At 48.9% G+C, this 15,980-nt stretch overlaps 1 protein-coding gene across 2 annotated transcripts in view; it reads left to right on the top strand.

Moving 5' to 3' along the window:
- The first annotated feature begins 431 nt into the window (after positions 1 to 431).
- Positions 432 to 15,980, top strand: part of ABTB3 (ankyrin repeat and BTB domain containing 3) — a 297,169-nt gene continuing 281,620 nt past the window's right edge. For both annotated transcript variants that reach the window (XM_066260050.1, XM_066260041.1), the window contains exon 1: positions 432 to 2,123. In XM_066260050.1, coding sequence (XP_066116147.1) covers positions 983 to 2,123 — 1,141 coding nt within the window. In that variant the 5' untranslated portion in view covers positions 432 to 982. The remainder of the gene's footprint in view (positions 2,124 to 15,980) is intronic.

Here is a 15,980-nt window from a genome sequence, read left to right as displayed (position 1 = left end):
CCTCGTGTATTAAAGAAAAAAAGGGAGTGAAATCTGAAACGCAGGGGCAGACAGAGCGACCCCAGACAGATACTATATAAACAGCTAAGGGGAGCATACCTCGGTGAGGGGGGTAATCACCTGCCCAACCTACCACCTTCCCATTCTGGTACCAAAGCCGGGAGTCTGAGGGGCATGGACAGCAGCAGGGGGAAAGTATCTGCGTCCTTACGCTCACACAGGCCCCCCAATTCCCAGGCCACTGCTCCCCACTTCCTGCAGCCTTGATAACAGCCTGGGGGCGTGTGTGAGGGGCGGGGACCCGTGGAGCAGAGGAAGGAAAAAAAAAAAAAAAAAGGGCAAGGTAATTAGCATCCTCTGATTCCATTGGCTCTCCTCAGGTCCTGCTTTACATAGGCCCGCCCCGCGGGCTGCCAGGGGTTTGCGGGGTTTGGCAGGGTTTGCAGCCGCCGAGCTCGCTGCTCGGCTTCAGTGCGGGGCGGGCGGGCGCCGAGTGAACCCCGGGTAGGGAGCCGAGAACCAGGAGCCGGGAGCGGGGCCCGGGATCCAGCTGCCGGCGGAGCTGCTGCTGCTGCTGCTGCGGCGACATCTGAGTCGATTTCCGTCCTACAAACACTGAGGCCGGCGCCTAGTGGCTTGTGCATCCAGCCGGGCCCAGGAAGGAGAGGGTCAGATACTTTTCATTTTATTTTGGAAGGAAAGGGCGAGTCCCGGCGTGAGCTTCCCTCCCAGCCTGGCCCGCCCCTCAATGCGCCCCAGCTCCGGTCCGGGCTCTGGAAGATGACTCCGAGGTCTGCCCTGTGTATTCTAGCGGCGGCGGCTCGGGGAGGCAGCCGAAACTAGTAACACTTGCGAGTAGCGGCTGGTGGAAAAGTGAGCCGAGTCGGAGCGGACTCGGCTCTCCCCGCGCCCCGGCGCCCACTGCTTCTCCCTGCTGCTTCCCCTCGGCTCTCCGGCGACCGCAGCATGAAGTGGCGCAGCGATGGCAAGGAGAGGTAAGAAGCCTGTGGTGCGAACGCTGGAGGATCTGACGCTGGACTCGGGTTATGGTGGTGCGGCGGACTCGGTGCGCTCCTCCAACTTGTCCCTGTGCTGTTCCGACTCGCACCCGGCGTCCCCGTATGGCGGGAGCTGCTGGCCGCCTCTAGCTGACTCCATGCACAGCCGGCACAACAGCTTTGACACCGTCAACACTGCCCTGGTGGAAGATTCCGAGGGGCTGGACTGCGCCGGCCAGCACTGCTCGCGGCTGCTACCGGACCTCGACGAGGTCCCCTGGACCCTCCAGGAGCTGGAGGCGCTGCTGCTGCGCTCGCGGGATCCCCGGGCAGGCCCGGCGGCCCCCGGCGGCCTGCCCAAAGACGCACTGGCCAAGCTGTCGATGCTAGTGAGCCGGGCGCTTGTACGCATCGCCAAAGAGGCGCAGCGCCTGAGCCTGCGCTTCGCTAAGTGCACCAAGTACGAGATCCAGAGCGCCATGGAGATCGTGCTGTCCTGGGGCCTGGCGGCGCACTGCACCGCGGCCGCGCTGGCTGCGCTGTCTCTCTACAATATGAGCAGTGCCGGCGGCGACCGCCTGGGCCGCGGCAAGTCCGCGCGCTGCGGCCTCATCTTCTCTGTGGGCCGCGTGTACCGCTGGATGGTGGACAGCCGCGTGGCGCTGCGCATCCACGAACACGCCGCCATCTACCTGACCGCCTGCATGGAGAGCCTCTTTCGGGACATCTACGGGCGCGTCGTGGCTTCGGGGCTGCCCCGGAGCTGCAGCGGCCCCGGCTCGGGCTCCAGCTCCGGCCCAGGCCCGGGCTCTGGCCCCAACGTGGCCCCCGCGGCGGATAAGGAGCGGGAGGTACCCGGAGGGGGAGCGGCGAGCGGCGGCGCCTGTAGCGCAGCCAGCAGCGCCAGCGGAGGCAGCAGCTGTTGCGCTCCGCCGGCCGCCACTGCTACAGCCGCCGCAGCCCCGCCGGCCGCCGCTGCCAACCACCACCATCACCACCACCACACGCTACACGAGGCGCCGAAGTTCACCGTGGAGACGCTGGAGCACACGGTCAACAACGACTCAGAGATCTGGGGGCTACTGCAGCCCTACCAGCACCTGATCTGCGGGAAGAACGCCAGCGGTAAGTGACCGTGCGAGTGTCACTCAACATGCCCAACTCTCCTGGCAAGTTTGCTTCGCACTCCCCTCTCACGTCGTTCCAACCACCCGCTGCTGTCCTAAGCTCCAGGGGGGTCAGCCGAGCTGGAGGTGGCCAGAAACTCGCCTGTTCCTCCCTGGTCAGGCTTTTAAGGTCCCAAGCCCTAGAGCGCGCGGTTCCGCCCCCCACTGCGGGGCGGGGCGGCGGCTGCCTCCTGCATGCTATGGGAAAAGCCCAATACCCTTTTGGGGGGCAGGTTTGCAGCCATTTTCGCTTAGTACATATTTCTGCCAGCGCCCTGCTTTTTGACCTTGAAGATAACAAATTCTCAGGCGCACGAGTTTGCCTCCCTGGAATTCGCGAGGTGGCACATGCTTTCCTCCGCCGCCCTGTTCGCGTATTTCCCCGCGCCCTTGGGGACACTGTCAGAGGCCCCGCGGCCATACAGGCAGAACGTTTGAGAGCTCGCTAGTCATAGAGAAAGTAGGGTAGAGGTGTGTGTTGAGAGGGTGGAGCGGGAAGACTTATAGGTTTCAAGTTTTTACGGGGCAGTTTCTGAGGGCCAGAGCGCTCAGCTGGTCGGTGCTGCACAGTGGAAAGACACCCTCTTCCCCAATTCCGATCTCCCAGTTCTTGCCGGTTTTGGTGCCCTGTGGCTGGGAGCTGGGAGTGGGGCGGGGTTCTGGAGGGGGTTGTCGCCACCAGGGACCTGGGCAGGCTGGGAGTGGGGCGGGGTTCTGGAGGGGGTTGTCGGTTTAGGGCGTCCCTTCTAGCAGGTTCTGCCTTTCCGCCGGCTTCCCCGTTTCGGAGACCGGAGCTGTGTGGGATTGAACCTGTAGTTCTGTCAGCGGAGGGGGTGGGGCCGGAGGCTCTAGTTGGCGGTCCTGTCTGTCTGTGAAAGCCGGAGCTAGACACTTCAAAGCTTCAATTTTTCCACAGGAAATGGTAGAAGCGTAACTGGAGAGTCTAAAAGCGAAATAAAACTTTGTTTTATATGCGGCGGTTTGGCTGGAGGTTGCATGGTTGGAGCTGAAATGCAGTCTTTCTGGGCAGATTTCATTCATGTTGCTGCCTGTCCGTTTCCCGGGGGCTGAAGGAGAGATGAAGTGGGAGCGGCCGGGCCTTTAGGGGTACCAAATGTGTGCATGTGAGTGTGTGCCTGTTTGCGAGTCTCTGTGTGCGCGTGAGTGTGTACACGGCTGTGCGTGTGTGTGTGTTAAGTGTGCCCGTGAGTGTGCTCAGGAGCGATCAGGAGCACGGGGCTAGCGGCTCCAGTAGAAGCCTTTCCGAAACCGACCCTCAGCGCTCAGTACCTTCACCTGGCTTTGATCATCATTGGGGGAAGGGAAGGAAGGAGAAAAGCCAGTGCCTGTGGTGGTGGTGGTGGTGGTGGGTAGGTGGGTGGGTAGGGGAGGGCGGGGTCTCGACTTCCACGTTGATCCCTGAGACTCTTCGTGATCTCTTTGCCAGAGCCCTTTTCTTTCTGCTGCCAGTCGAGGGTGCAACTCTTAAAGAGAGAGCATCGTCCAGGCTTCTCGCCCCCCCAGCCCCCTCCATCCCCTCCATCCCTAATCCCCAGAAATTCTGACCGAGAAGAGAACACCTGGGAGAAGGCGTTGGTCTTTGCATGTGCTTCTGTAGAAGGGGTTGGATGGAAACACCTGCAAAACCCAGGACCTTGGTAGGACTGAACTGTTTGGAACCCTACCCCCTCTAAAAGCGCAGAGGGGCTTGATTTTCTTACCACTGGTTGTGCCCATTGCCCTTGCTCTTGGCTTCCCCATCACTGTAGGTCTTTGCTTCTTACTGCCCCCCCCCTTGCCCCCTGATGGATTGGGAATCTCTTCTTGTTTTTCCCTCAGTGTTTCCTTGGCAGGAAAGAGCAGTCCCCTGGGAGGGCTTCAGTCTGGCAATCTGGGCCCCATGCTCCACCTCGGCCTGCCATTCTCTTGAAGTTAGCCCTTTGGGTGACTCGCTTTCCCTCTCTGGGCTTCAGTCTCCACATCTGTAAAATAAGGGTGGAGATCTGTAAGACACCCCCAAGTCCTCTTGTAGCTTGGGCTGTATTAGTAGCCTCTATTTATTTTTTTTCAGGTTGGTTTTACTTTTATGATCTTTAACATCTTTTACAGACAGTGTCTGTGTTTATCCTTTTTGGGGTAAGTATAATGTAAGGAAGGAGAAGCCCACAGCATTGGTTGGTTTTGGGCAGGGTGAGTGTGTGTGGTGGTTGGGGTTTGCTGCCATCATGGCGTTTTCCACACCACAGAGTTTAACTCCTGGGTTTCAGGGCCCCTTCAGCCATCTCTTAGTATGAAATATACTCATGTCATTGTGACCATCTCATCTCTTTTTCTTGGACTTGTTTGAAATGGCAGGTCTTCTATGCAGAAGAGTTAAGGAATGAGTGATTAATTTCTTAGGTATCTGAAACATACATTAAACACCATACCTGTTTCTTAAACTATTTTGCATGGCAGTCTGATCTGCAAACCTTATGAAAGAGCTCATGCCTTATATAATCAATTTTTCCCTCTTGGACTCAGTAGCATCATTTACCCGTTCATTCGTTGAACTCATTTGTTCAGCAATATTTACTGAACAGTTACTAAATCTAAGGGAAGAGGAAGTAGTGAGGTACATAAGCAATAACAACCAACAGGCATCTGACACTACTCTGTATGTCGACCCATCTGATCTTCAGATCATCATCGCCTTGAAAAGGTATTGCTAGTATCCCTATCATACGGAAAAGGTAACTGAGGCACGAGGAACTTAAGTATCTTGCTAAAATGTCTTGCTCTTTAGTGACTGATGAAGTCCTTGCTTTTGGGCAACCCTTCCTGCCCTTTGTTACGTACACAGTTGAAGACATTCTTCCTGTCTCAATTTATACACTGAATTTTATATTTTTACATCCTCTGCAAGCCTAAGAGAGGGCTTAGTACACAGTTAGAGCTTATTAGATGCCTGTTGAGTTGAGCAAGCTATTGTACTATATTATACAATGATATCCTGAAAGAAGTCATTGACTTGTGAAATTCTTGAATCATCTTTTCAAGTCTTTTTTTCCTACTGTGGTTGCTCCTTCTTCTTGCCATCTCTGTACCCATCCATCCACCCTTCCAATTTGCTGCCAAGGCCTGAGGATTACCAAACTAGTTGCAGGGACTCAACTCAGAAAATAAAAGGTAATTGGCTCTAGGGAGGGCTTGATCAATCTCAAAGTATCACAGGCATAGGCTTAGGTTATGAACTTTGTGGTGATTGTTTTACTCTTTAGCGCTGGTTTTTTAATGTTGATTTTAAGCCATTTTGAAGAGCTTGGGATCCCAGTGAGTGCTGCATTTCTCTGGGCTTTTAAATTTTAACTTGGTTAATTTTGTTAAAGCTAAATAAGGAGTGGACAGAAGTGGTTCGCCATGCTGGTGTGTGTGCTAGTTGTTTTACCTAACCCCCTTCTGAGCTGGCCAGTCCCACTCATCCTTGAAGACTTCACTAAGAACGATCTTTCTGGTATCTCTGAGGCCATCCTTGGTGAAAGGCGTCCCCCACTCTCTACCCCTGGCTAGCCCTTTCATAGCCCCTTCCCCATTTCTTGAGCATCCTGACTCTGTTTTAAGTGTTTTCCCATCAGCCTGGGGCACCTCCAGTGCAAGTTTATCTTTTATTTATCTTTGTATCTTCTTCCATACCACTTACTGCAACATTTAGTACTTGGTAGATGCTGAGTGCTGTTTGTTGAATGCATATAACTGCCTTGTTAAATCTTTGGGATTAAAAATTTGCCCATCAACATCTTTAACCAACATCTGTAAAGGCTTCTGAAATCAGACGTTTTGGCTTTGGGTTTGACTTTCAAGGCTGCCATTTTCTAGCTCTGTGTTCCTAGGTTTGTTATCTTACCTCTCTGAGCCCCAGTATCTTTAACTGTAAAGTGAAAGTAATAGTTATGAGGATTACGGGTATTACAGTCTGGTACCTGACACATGATAGAGGCCAAAATGGCCATGGTAGTTATGATAATCCAGACACAATCATATCTCTTATTTGTCTCATCCTGATTAACTGGTTCCACCCAGTGCATTCAGTGGGATGGAGCCAGCAGGATGCAAAATTTTAACTGGATTCCCCTTCCTAATAATTTCAGCATCAAATAATTTCGGTGTTCTCACCTCAGGGATCAACCCCATTGGCACAGCCCCACTGCCCAAGTTACAAAAAGATAGTTTTGTTCAGAGGAAAATAGCTCATTTCATTTGTTGTACTTTTAAAAAGGGCATTATTAATAAAGGGCACCAGGGAACTTTAGGGGTATTAGAAATGTCCCTGATGTTAATAGGGGCGTGGGTTCCGAGGGATATGCTTTTGTCCAAATGCATTCCCTTGTAAAATTCAGATATGTGTTTCACTGTATTGCAAAATATACTTCAGTAAAAAAGAAAAAAGAATAAAAAAGGACATACAAGAAAAGAAAAGCCATCCCATCCTGGCATGTGCTTTTGTTTTAAATGCAGAAAGAGACTGAAGGGAATACTGAAAGAGGCAGTGGTGTGATGAAAGAGAGAGAGAGAGAGAGAGAGAGCTTTACTCTGAGGGGGTTAGTTCTAGCCTCCAATTTCGGCTCTGCCACTTTATAAAAAGTGACTTAATTTTGCTGAATTTGGTTTTCTCATCTGTACAGAGAGGATTACCGAAAATAAAGGAAGACAACTCAAACCTACCACATAAGGTAATTAAAAGTATTAAATCAGATCAAGTATGTAAACACACCTGCCACATAGTAGGTATTCAATAATAATGGCTTGCTTAAAAAAATTAAAAACAGATTCTGTAGGCTGCTGATAATAGTGATAATAATGATTTGGGGATTTTGAATAGTCTCTTTCATTTCAGGGATTCCTCAATCACTTTATAAACATTAATTAACATGAGCCCTCATCTCTCCAACACTTGCTTGGTGAGTAGGGTGATGTTTAGGTCTTTTGTTTTACTGTTGCCCCATAGATTCTGACTCTGCACTAAATTCTCACTTGGCAGTTTTCTTGTCTCTGAACTGGCTGTACTGTTCTGTGGTTTGTTGTCATTGTGATGGACAAAAATGTCACCGAAGAAACCTTGCTTCTTACAAAGAATAGGAAAAGCTATCTTGTGAGCCAGCCACAGTAGTGTCTGTGCTCACAGAGCACGTTTTTAATTAACTGGCTCAGTGTAAATTAAAACTTGAAATTTGGGTCAGTGAAGGTTTATTGGGTTTTCTAGGCAGACTTGCCAGTTCAGTGCTGGGGCATTTGCAAGTAGGGTGTTTCTTGTAACATAAAAGAAAAATAATAACAAAATGAAACAATGGGGGACCAACCTGGAGACCTAGGGACTGGGGTGAGCTTCCTGAAGGCCTTGGAGTAGGAGGAAGGCCTGTAATTCTGGGCCTGCTGTTATTTGTGACCTTGAGCCAGGTACCAAACTCACCTATAAAATGGGTCTGATTATACTCTGGTTTCTCTTCAGATCTCATAAATCTTTCGCCTTTTAAAATGGGCCTGATTATCATCTGCTGAGAGGTAACTGTAAACTAAAAACTATAGTAAGTCGGACACAGCATAACTTGCAGTTTCTCTGTCTGTAAAATGGGTATTAGAATAATAATAACTACACTTGTATAGTACTTACTATGTGCCAGACTCTGCTTTAAGAGCTTTCTTTATTATAATCATTACAGTTACATTAACTATTAGAAAAGACAACCCTAACATCTCAGGATCTCAGGAGTTTAATACACTAAAAGGTCCTTTCTTACTAACGTCAGATTGGCAGAGGAGCAGAGTGGGAAGAGGCAGAGGGTCATTTAGGTAACAAGACTGATGGAGAGTTTGCCTTCCTTATTGTCAACACATGGCCTTCAGAGTCTTTTTGGACATTCATCCAGCTGAGAGGCAGAGGAAGAAGGAGAGTGTGGAGGACCTAAGAAGGGCATTATGGGCTAAACCTGCAGGGGACCTCATCACTTATGCTCATATATCACTGATCAGCTGCGTCATCTAACATCTGTATGCCTCCTTCTTCTTGCACACAAAACATGTCTCCCTTTCCCCAAGGGAGAAAACTGATATTCTGTCCAATCTCTATTTCCAACTTAAAAGTTCAGGGTCTTTGGATGAATCTCTGTCCTTTTATTGGATTTAGTGTGGTTTCTCGTGGTCCAGGGACCCATGAATCGAGAGACATGTTATCTGTCACTTTGTGCTCCTATATTGTGTTGGAGGATAACCCATTAGGAAATGGCAGTAGTGGAAGACCCATAGAAGTCACTGGCCCTTGACAGTTATGATATCTTGCCATGCAGGCACTGTGTAGGCGAGGCATTGTATTCCCTGGAAGTGGGTGAGGTTCCTTGCTTAAGCCCTCTGTGAGCAAGTTCCTGGTTCATTGTTCTCCATGCTCCTGGCTCTGCCCTGTGGGAGGATTTCTTTGTCCATTATTCTGCTTGGCCACACCTGAAGTGGATCTTGGAGAGAGTGGCCTCCTCGAGGCTCTAAACCTTTTGTAACCTCATTCTTTTGAGGTCCAAGCTGTAACAGTAAAAGACTTCAAATCCAGGCTTACAGATTTTTGCCAATGCAGTTCTCACAACAACTTAGAATCTTCATCTACGATGTCTAATGTGCCAGTGGCAGCCACACCCAAAGTTATGTCCTAGACTTCATTCTGAAGCCTGTGTTTTTTCTTTGCTTTCTTAGCTCCATGCCTCTCTCTCTCAACTTAATGGAAGCTACCTTGAAGCCATCAGGCTTCGGGGGGAATGGGAAGCTTAAACCATTAGTCTGATGTTTCACTTCAAAATCTTCTCAATCTTTTCTCTGATTGTTTGGAGTCTAGAAATAGTTGTCTTTTTCACCTCTTCGCTATCTTTTCCAATTTTGCTTGCAAACTGGGTAGTTCATATCTGAGTTCCTCTTTTCCCCTAATACCATGCTGGACTCAGCCAGGAACAATCAGCAAACTCTATTACCATTATTTCTTTGAAACATCTTTCTTTAGAGCTCCCAGGCTCAGTATGTATGAGCTCTGCCTTTTAAGTTCTCAAAGATTGTAGTATAACTAAAAATTTTACTGCTTTTTCCCAGTCTCTAGTATCAGAACCTGCTTTCTGACTTCTAAGCCAATGCCACATATTGAAGCTCCCTGTTGATGGTACCAAGTACTTTGTTAGTTAGGGTAATGCTAGCTGTTGTATCAGATAAACCCTAATATCTTAGGGATGAACACAAAGCTGTTTTCTCTTCAGGTTGAGTCCAGCTGGTAGCAGGGGAGGGAGGCAGAAACCGAACTTCCAGGGTTTGACCACTTACTAGCTGTATAAAACCCAGCATTGGGTAAGTTACTTAACCTCTCTGTGACTCAGTCTTCCACTTTGTTAAGTGAGAATAATAATAAAACCTAACTCATAGGGCGTAGGTAAGTGCCTGATGTGTAGAACTTGCTTAATAAATTTTGGCATTGTTGAATTTTATTATATTCAATATGACTTTTTCTGACGAGATCAGGCGCGTTCAGGGTGGTATGGCCGTAGACAATATGACTTTTTCTATAGGCGTTGTGTCAGATGTTAAGCACCATGGTCTCTGCCTTCATGGAAATTGCAGGCTGGTAGTGCACTAAGCCTTTAAAAAAAATCAAATAATCATGCAGATGTAAATTTACAGCTCTAAAAGTTGCTACAAAGGAGGGATACATGGGGCTATAAGAGTCTTTACCGGAGGCTCTTGAAGTAGTTGGGAGAAAGGGAGGGCTTTGCTAAGGAAGTGAGGCTTGAGTGATGTTGACGCATGGCTCATTTGGTTGAAAAGGTAGAAAAGTACTCTGTGAATGCAAACAGAATGTACAAAGGTCCTGTGGCAGAAAGGAGCATGATGAGAAGGAGAGCAGCCACTGTGGCTATCATGGGAGAATTAAGTGAGGGGGAAATGGGTAGATTTGGACCATGCACCTGCCAGATTAAAGAGTTTGTCTTTTCCTAAGGCCACTGGAGAGCTTTTGAAAGGTTTCAAGGAGGGAGATGATATGATCAGATTGTGTTCTAAAATGTTCATTGCAGGCTGCAGTATGGAGAGCAGACAGGAAGGGAATGGTGACCCTGGGAAGGCCCGTCAGGTATCATCACCTCTGTCTTACACCAGAAGAATCTGAGGGTGTGAGATATTCTGTAACTTGCCCAGAGTCACTAAGACAATATATGACAGAGTGGGGATTTCAGCTCAAATCTGAGGAACATCAAGTTCTACCTTCCTCCTGCCCATGCTGTGCCCTATCATTGGGGAGAATTTGGTTCAACTCTCACATTTTACAAATGGGGAAAGTGAGGCCCAGAGTGAGACGCAGCCTTGCCCAAGGTGACACGGCAGAGCTGGAACCAGTGTCCCAGGTTTCTGGGTTCTTACCTCATCTCCACTCCACCGTGATTCATTGTCTCCTCCACACCAGCTTACCCCTGGGAGGGAGAGGCGGGTGACAGGCTGCCTGTCACAGCAGTTTTAGAAATGAATTTCTGACCAGCTAGAATGTCTCCGTTGTGCTGTGCATCTCTCAGTAAAAGAAATGCTGGTCTGGAAGCATGCAGAAGTCCCCATCAGCTTGTGGCAGAGCCAGTGAAAGCGATTATTGGTGTGCCCAAGGCAGATCCCCAGGATGTTTCCATCTGAAAGCAAACCAGAGCTCCAGCTTGGCACCTTAGAAAACAATGCCAGCCTCAGCGGAGGTTGAGGTTGCTTAGATCAACTGGGGTTTTTTTTGGGGGGTGGTGGCGGCAGGTGTCATCATTTCTTCCTAAACCCAGCTCACAATACCACCCAGGGGGCCAGGGTGTGCCTGAGAAGCATGCAGACACAAGTCACCTCTTCTCTCTCCATTATCACAGAATTTCAAGTATTGGGGAGCAGGCACAGCTGTTCCCTCAGCCTCCTCCCTCAGCTCCTTGTGACCATTTCATTGCTGACCCCGGGGAGCAGAACTAGAGATGGTTCCTGTGTCCATGGAGCTTGCAGACCTGACGGGTTGGTGTATTCACAGATAGTCATCCGGGTGTTAAACTGCACCCAGGGTGGAGCTACTTGGGAGAGAGGTTCATGCGTCCATTGGCTGAAGCTTCCTTGGACTGTGTAGTGAGGTCCAGCTGCCCCTCCCTTGTGCTTCCGGGGGTGGCTGTGGTCACCACCAGGACACCAGATGATCAGGGCTGGGGATTAAGACTCAAAAGTCTCCTTCCCACACTGGAGCCATGTCATTGGGGTGTGGATGGGGTGGTGGGGGCACAACTGGGAATCTCAGCCCTGAGTCAGTGTCTCTGAGTTCTGCGTCTGTTCCTCTCTTTGGGACCCTACCCCATCTCTCCTCCTGCTCTCTCTATGCTGTAGCCGCCATCTTCGGCCCAGATGACGAGTCTCTTGAGGCTTCCTATTCAGATCACCAGGGCAGGCTGGTGTGGGCCAGGTGTGGAGGGTCCCGGTGTCTCCTCTCCTCTCGACCTCCTACACTCTTCCCCATCTGGTACTGCTGCTGTTGCTGATTCTGCTGCTGCTCCAAGTTTTTCTTTGCCCAGCATGAGAGCTGTGAATTAAAGAACAGACCAAGAGCAAGCTGGCGATTTCACAGACCTCATCATGCAGAACCTTGCAGAGGCTATGGGGGGTGGGGCAGTCGAGGAGGAGAGGGTGCAGGAAGGTGCCTGAACCCTCCAATTGGTAGGAAGGCTTCAGCTCAGACCTAGCAGGGTATGCATGTGCTCTGTGACCTTGGACAGGCCTCCCTTCTCTCTGAACCTCAGTTTCCTCATATAGGTATGGGAAATAATGATGATACCAGGTTCTGGTATTTATGGAGTCCCAAGTGTCACACAAGGTAATGCTTTGGAAAATTGTAAAGCCCAGCACTCAGTAATGGTAAAAACTAACATTTGGTGAGTATTTACCACTATATGAAGGGTCTCCTGAAAAACAGAGCCAATAGCATATATAAATATATATGAGGAGATTTGTTACAGGAATTGGCCCACGTAGTGATGAAGCCACAAAGTATTACAATTTGCCATCTGCAAGCCAGGGAACCAGGAAAGCCGGGGGTGTAATTCACTCTAAGTCCTAAGGCCTGGGAATCAGGAGACTGCTGGTTAAGTCTTGGACTCTGAAGGCCCAAGAACCAGACTTTGCTGCCCACGAGCCTCCCAGTGGCCTATGCAAAAAGAGCGATCATGAGCGGATACTCAGTTCATGGTATGATGGATGAAACAGATATAAACCAGCTGCTGTAACAATTCCTGTAGCCTAGGCCTGAGAGAAAGTTCTCAGCAGGAGACTAGAAGCAGTTATTAACTTGCACTTCAGGACCTCACATTTCAGCCGATGGTTGTTAAGAAAGAACCAGGGGAGCCTCTTCGTGATTTGTAAAGTGTGTGTGTTTCTCGCCTCCTTGCTGCCTGCATCCTCCCCCACATTCCTTCTGGAATATCCAGTTGTGACATGCATGGAAACAGAAGGCCAGGGGTGGGACAGCATATCAGGTCCCTCCTATGTTCTGTATGACTTGGTTACTACTACCGCACCCTGAGCTGTGCGGGTATTTTTGCCTGCAGACCCTGGGGACTCTTCCAGGCTCTGTGAACAAGCAGCATCCATGTGCTTAATGGGAACCACATGAGCCAGAATGAGCCAGAAGGGGTGTTTCCTCAAGGGAATGCAGGCAAAACGACCTCCATTATGTTATTTATAATCTGAGGAGATTAAGTCAAATTGGTGACTTCAAGCTGGGCTCTCACAAGTTTTAGGGTTCTCTAAAGGGCTTTAGGGACCCCTGTGGAGCTCGTGGGGAGGTTTCTCACCCCCACCTTACACACACTTCACCATAGGTGTTACCCTTTCATCTCTTATATATGTTGGATTTTTGCATAAGATGCATTTGAGAAAGGATTGTCTGTTGCAAGTTAGAGTTTGAAAAACACTGACCAGGATAGCAAATTGTTCTGGCTCTGACATCCTTGGAGGCTCAGGTGACCCCAGGGACAGGGATCTCAGTGCATCTGTGCTTTGGTTTTGGCCGTGGAGACAAACCAGGAGAGTTTGTCCTGCTGAGGCTCAGAGAAGCGAAGCACCCAGTGAGGTGGGGTGGGCAAGGGTGAGGAAGGAAGAGTAATGCTGTGCTTGGAACTTCATGGAACTCCAGGACCCAAAAATGGTGGAAACGAGAGTGAAGGGAAAGAGGAGAACCAACGTTAGTAATAAGGAGAACTGGTAGAATTCAGGGTCCCACTGCTAGATGCTCCAAGGTCAAAAATGACCCTCCTCTCCCCCTCCTCACAATTATTTGCAATTCTGCTTTTTTTCTGATATAAAGCTTTTCTTTTTATCTCTTCTTCAATACAGCATTGTCATCTCCCAGGTGGCATTTCTGCTACAAGGGGGCAGAGGTATAACCCATCAAAGCTGTCTCCGAACCAAAAACACCCCTGTCCAGCCGGATGCTCCCCAGCCCCCTGTGCCAGCGCGCTTGCTTTCCTTCCTCTGAGCTGGCACATTGACCTGTGGCTCTCTGAGGTCAGGGGTTTAAAACTGGCTTGTAACTGTATTAAAGAAGTATATGTTTATTTTTTCCAAAGAAGTGTTGTGGCTAAAGCAATTTCATATAAACAGAAAGGGTCGGTCCTGAATTCCTGAACCCTGGTGGAGAAGATGTAAGATATTGAAAATTGTGCTATGTAAGTTCTTTACTCACTAAGATGTCTAATCAGGTTGATGTTATGGATAAGAGTCATACGTGATATATTGTGCTACATAAAAAAGGGTCTGAGGTCGGGCAGCCTGGGTTCACTTCCCAGTGTCAGCCCTGGCTGTGCCCCCTTGGGCAAGTGCTTCTCTCTCAGCCTCAGTTTCCTCGCCTATAGGAGTGACCACCTCATAGGAGTATCTGGGGATAAAATGAAATGCCGCTATGTATATGAGCACTTAGTGTGGCAGGTGTTATTCTGGGTTTCTCATTCTCCAGTGATCTGAAACCTCTATTATAGCATCTAGTGGGTTATACTGAATAATCCACACACCTGTTCATCTGTACAGGTCAGACGACTTCTTATTCATCTTTGAGTCTCTAGTACCACATCTGGCACACAGTTGTCAGTGAAATGTATTTGTTTAGTGAACGCATGTGGCCAGAGATTATAAAATCCATGTGAGCAGGGATATTGTTCTGTTTGATTCGCTACTATTACCCCAACCTTTAGAACAGTGACTGCACATGGTGCGCAGTGCATAAATATTTGTGGTTTATGAAATGAACCAGGAATCCCTGGGACTTCACCAACAGGCCAACCAGAACCTGGTGCTAACTATTGGCTACCTGGCTAGGAGTCTTGCTCTGTATTTCTGAATCCTCAGCCCCCCAAATCTCACTTTTTCAAAGCTTGGTTCTCTTTGAAGAACAGAAAATGAATGACTGCTCACTGTTCCTTTACACCTACTTTCTTCCTGTGAGACAGCAGCTCTCTCTAGTTCAGAGCTGAAAGCTGTGTCTGCACGGGCTCTTGGATCTTAGAGCTGGGAGAAGCCTGCACAGTTCCCCTGGCACGGCCCTAATGCCTTCAGCCTGGGCATCGGGCAGATTTTGCAAATCAGACACCTGAGGACCAGGAGGATTGATGTGTGGGGCCACACAGCTGCCAGCAGATGAGCTTTAAAAGTAGAAAGTCCTTAATCCATGGCTGCACCTGGACCACAGCTCCCTGAATCCCCAGGTTGATGTCTGTGATGCCACACTATCCCAGGAAAACAGAAACAAGGCTTCGTTCTCTTTCCTTCATTATATCACCAGGTCCTGATCACTGAGGTCCATCATGTGTTAGCACCTGTGCTGTACACTTTTCCAATAGTCTCTCAGCTTAATCCCTCCCACACCACACTTGAGATCTGTGCTGTTAGTCTCACTGCATAGCCTAGGAAACTGACTCAGGGAAGCTAACAAGACTCACTCAAGGCCTTGCAAGGGGGGGACAGGAGCTGGGGTTCCTACCCCAGTCACCTGGCGCGTCGTCAGCAAGCTGTCCCACTAACCAAATTGGCTGCCGGTGACAGGGCGCAATGGGATCCTTTAAAAATTCCTTAAACATTCTGATGACACTAAGACTGGGTCTAGACTGTGTTGAGGTCAATTCCATAGAGGAAGAAATCAGCTATTAGGTGAACAGTTCGTTTAATTAGGTTGGTAATATAGAATTGTAAATACAAAGCAACCCTTTGTTCAATCTTCCCCCTTATTATTATTCCTTGTTTGTGGTTCTGTTTGTCTTTCCATCTCTTTTTCTCTTTCTTTACTTGGGAGATAGTTCAGTGTCTACTAAGTGCCAGGCACTGGCTTTGCAGGAAAAGCACACTAAGCCAATACCTGCTCCAGTTTTATGATTAGAAAGACCAGAGCCATTCCTTTTTTCCCCCTAGAATAGTGTGGCACTGTTTGATTCAAATACTTAATCTGAGCCAGTTTAACCTAACGTTCCTATTGACTAATACAGGTTGGCTTCTTCTTCCCCTCCCCCAGTTTACAGACTCACGTGCCAACTGAGTGGAGCTGAAGCCAGGGGCCATGGGAAGACAGTAGGAGATGTTTACTATCTGTCAGGTCACAGTGTCTGTAATTTCGAACCCCACAATGCCTTGTTATTTATTATTAATTCTTTAAATGTCTTACAAAGTCTCATCAACCATTTCTATAAATACTCCTAACAGCCCTGTGTGGTAGGTGAGCGGTAGGTTTTAGTACCCTAATTATGCCCAAGAGGAAGCCGAGAGGGGAGAGGTGGAG

Source organism: Saccopteryx bilineata, chromosome 1 (assembly GCF_036850765.1).
Source record: "Saccopteryx bilineata isolate mSacBil1 chromosome 1, mSacBil1_pri_phased_curated, whole genome shotgun sequence".
Classification (NCBI taxonomy): domain Eukaryota; kingdom Metazoa; phylum Chordata; class Mammalia; order Chiroptera; family Emballonuridae; genus Saccopteryx; species Saccopteryx bilineata.
The sequence above is the reverse complement of the archived record's forward strand: the minus strand, read 5'-3'. Positions and strand labels throughout refer to the sequence as shown.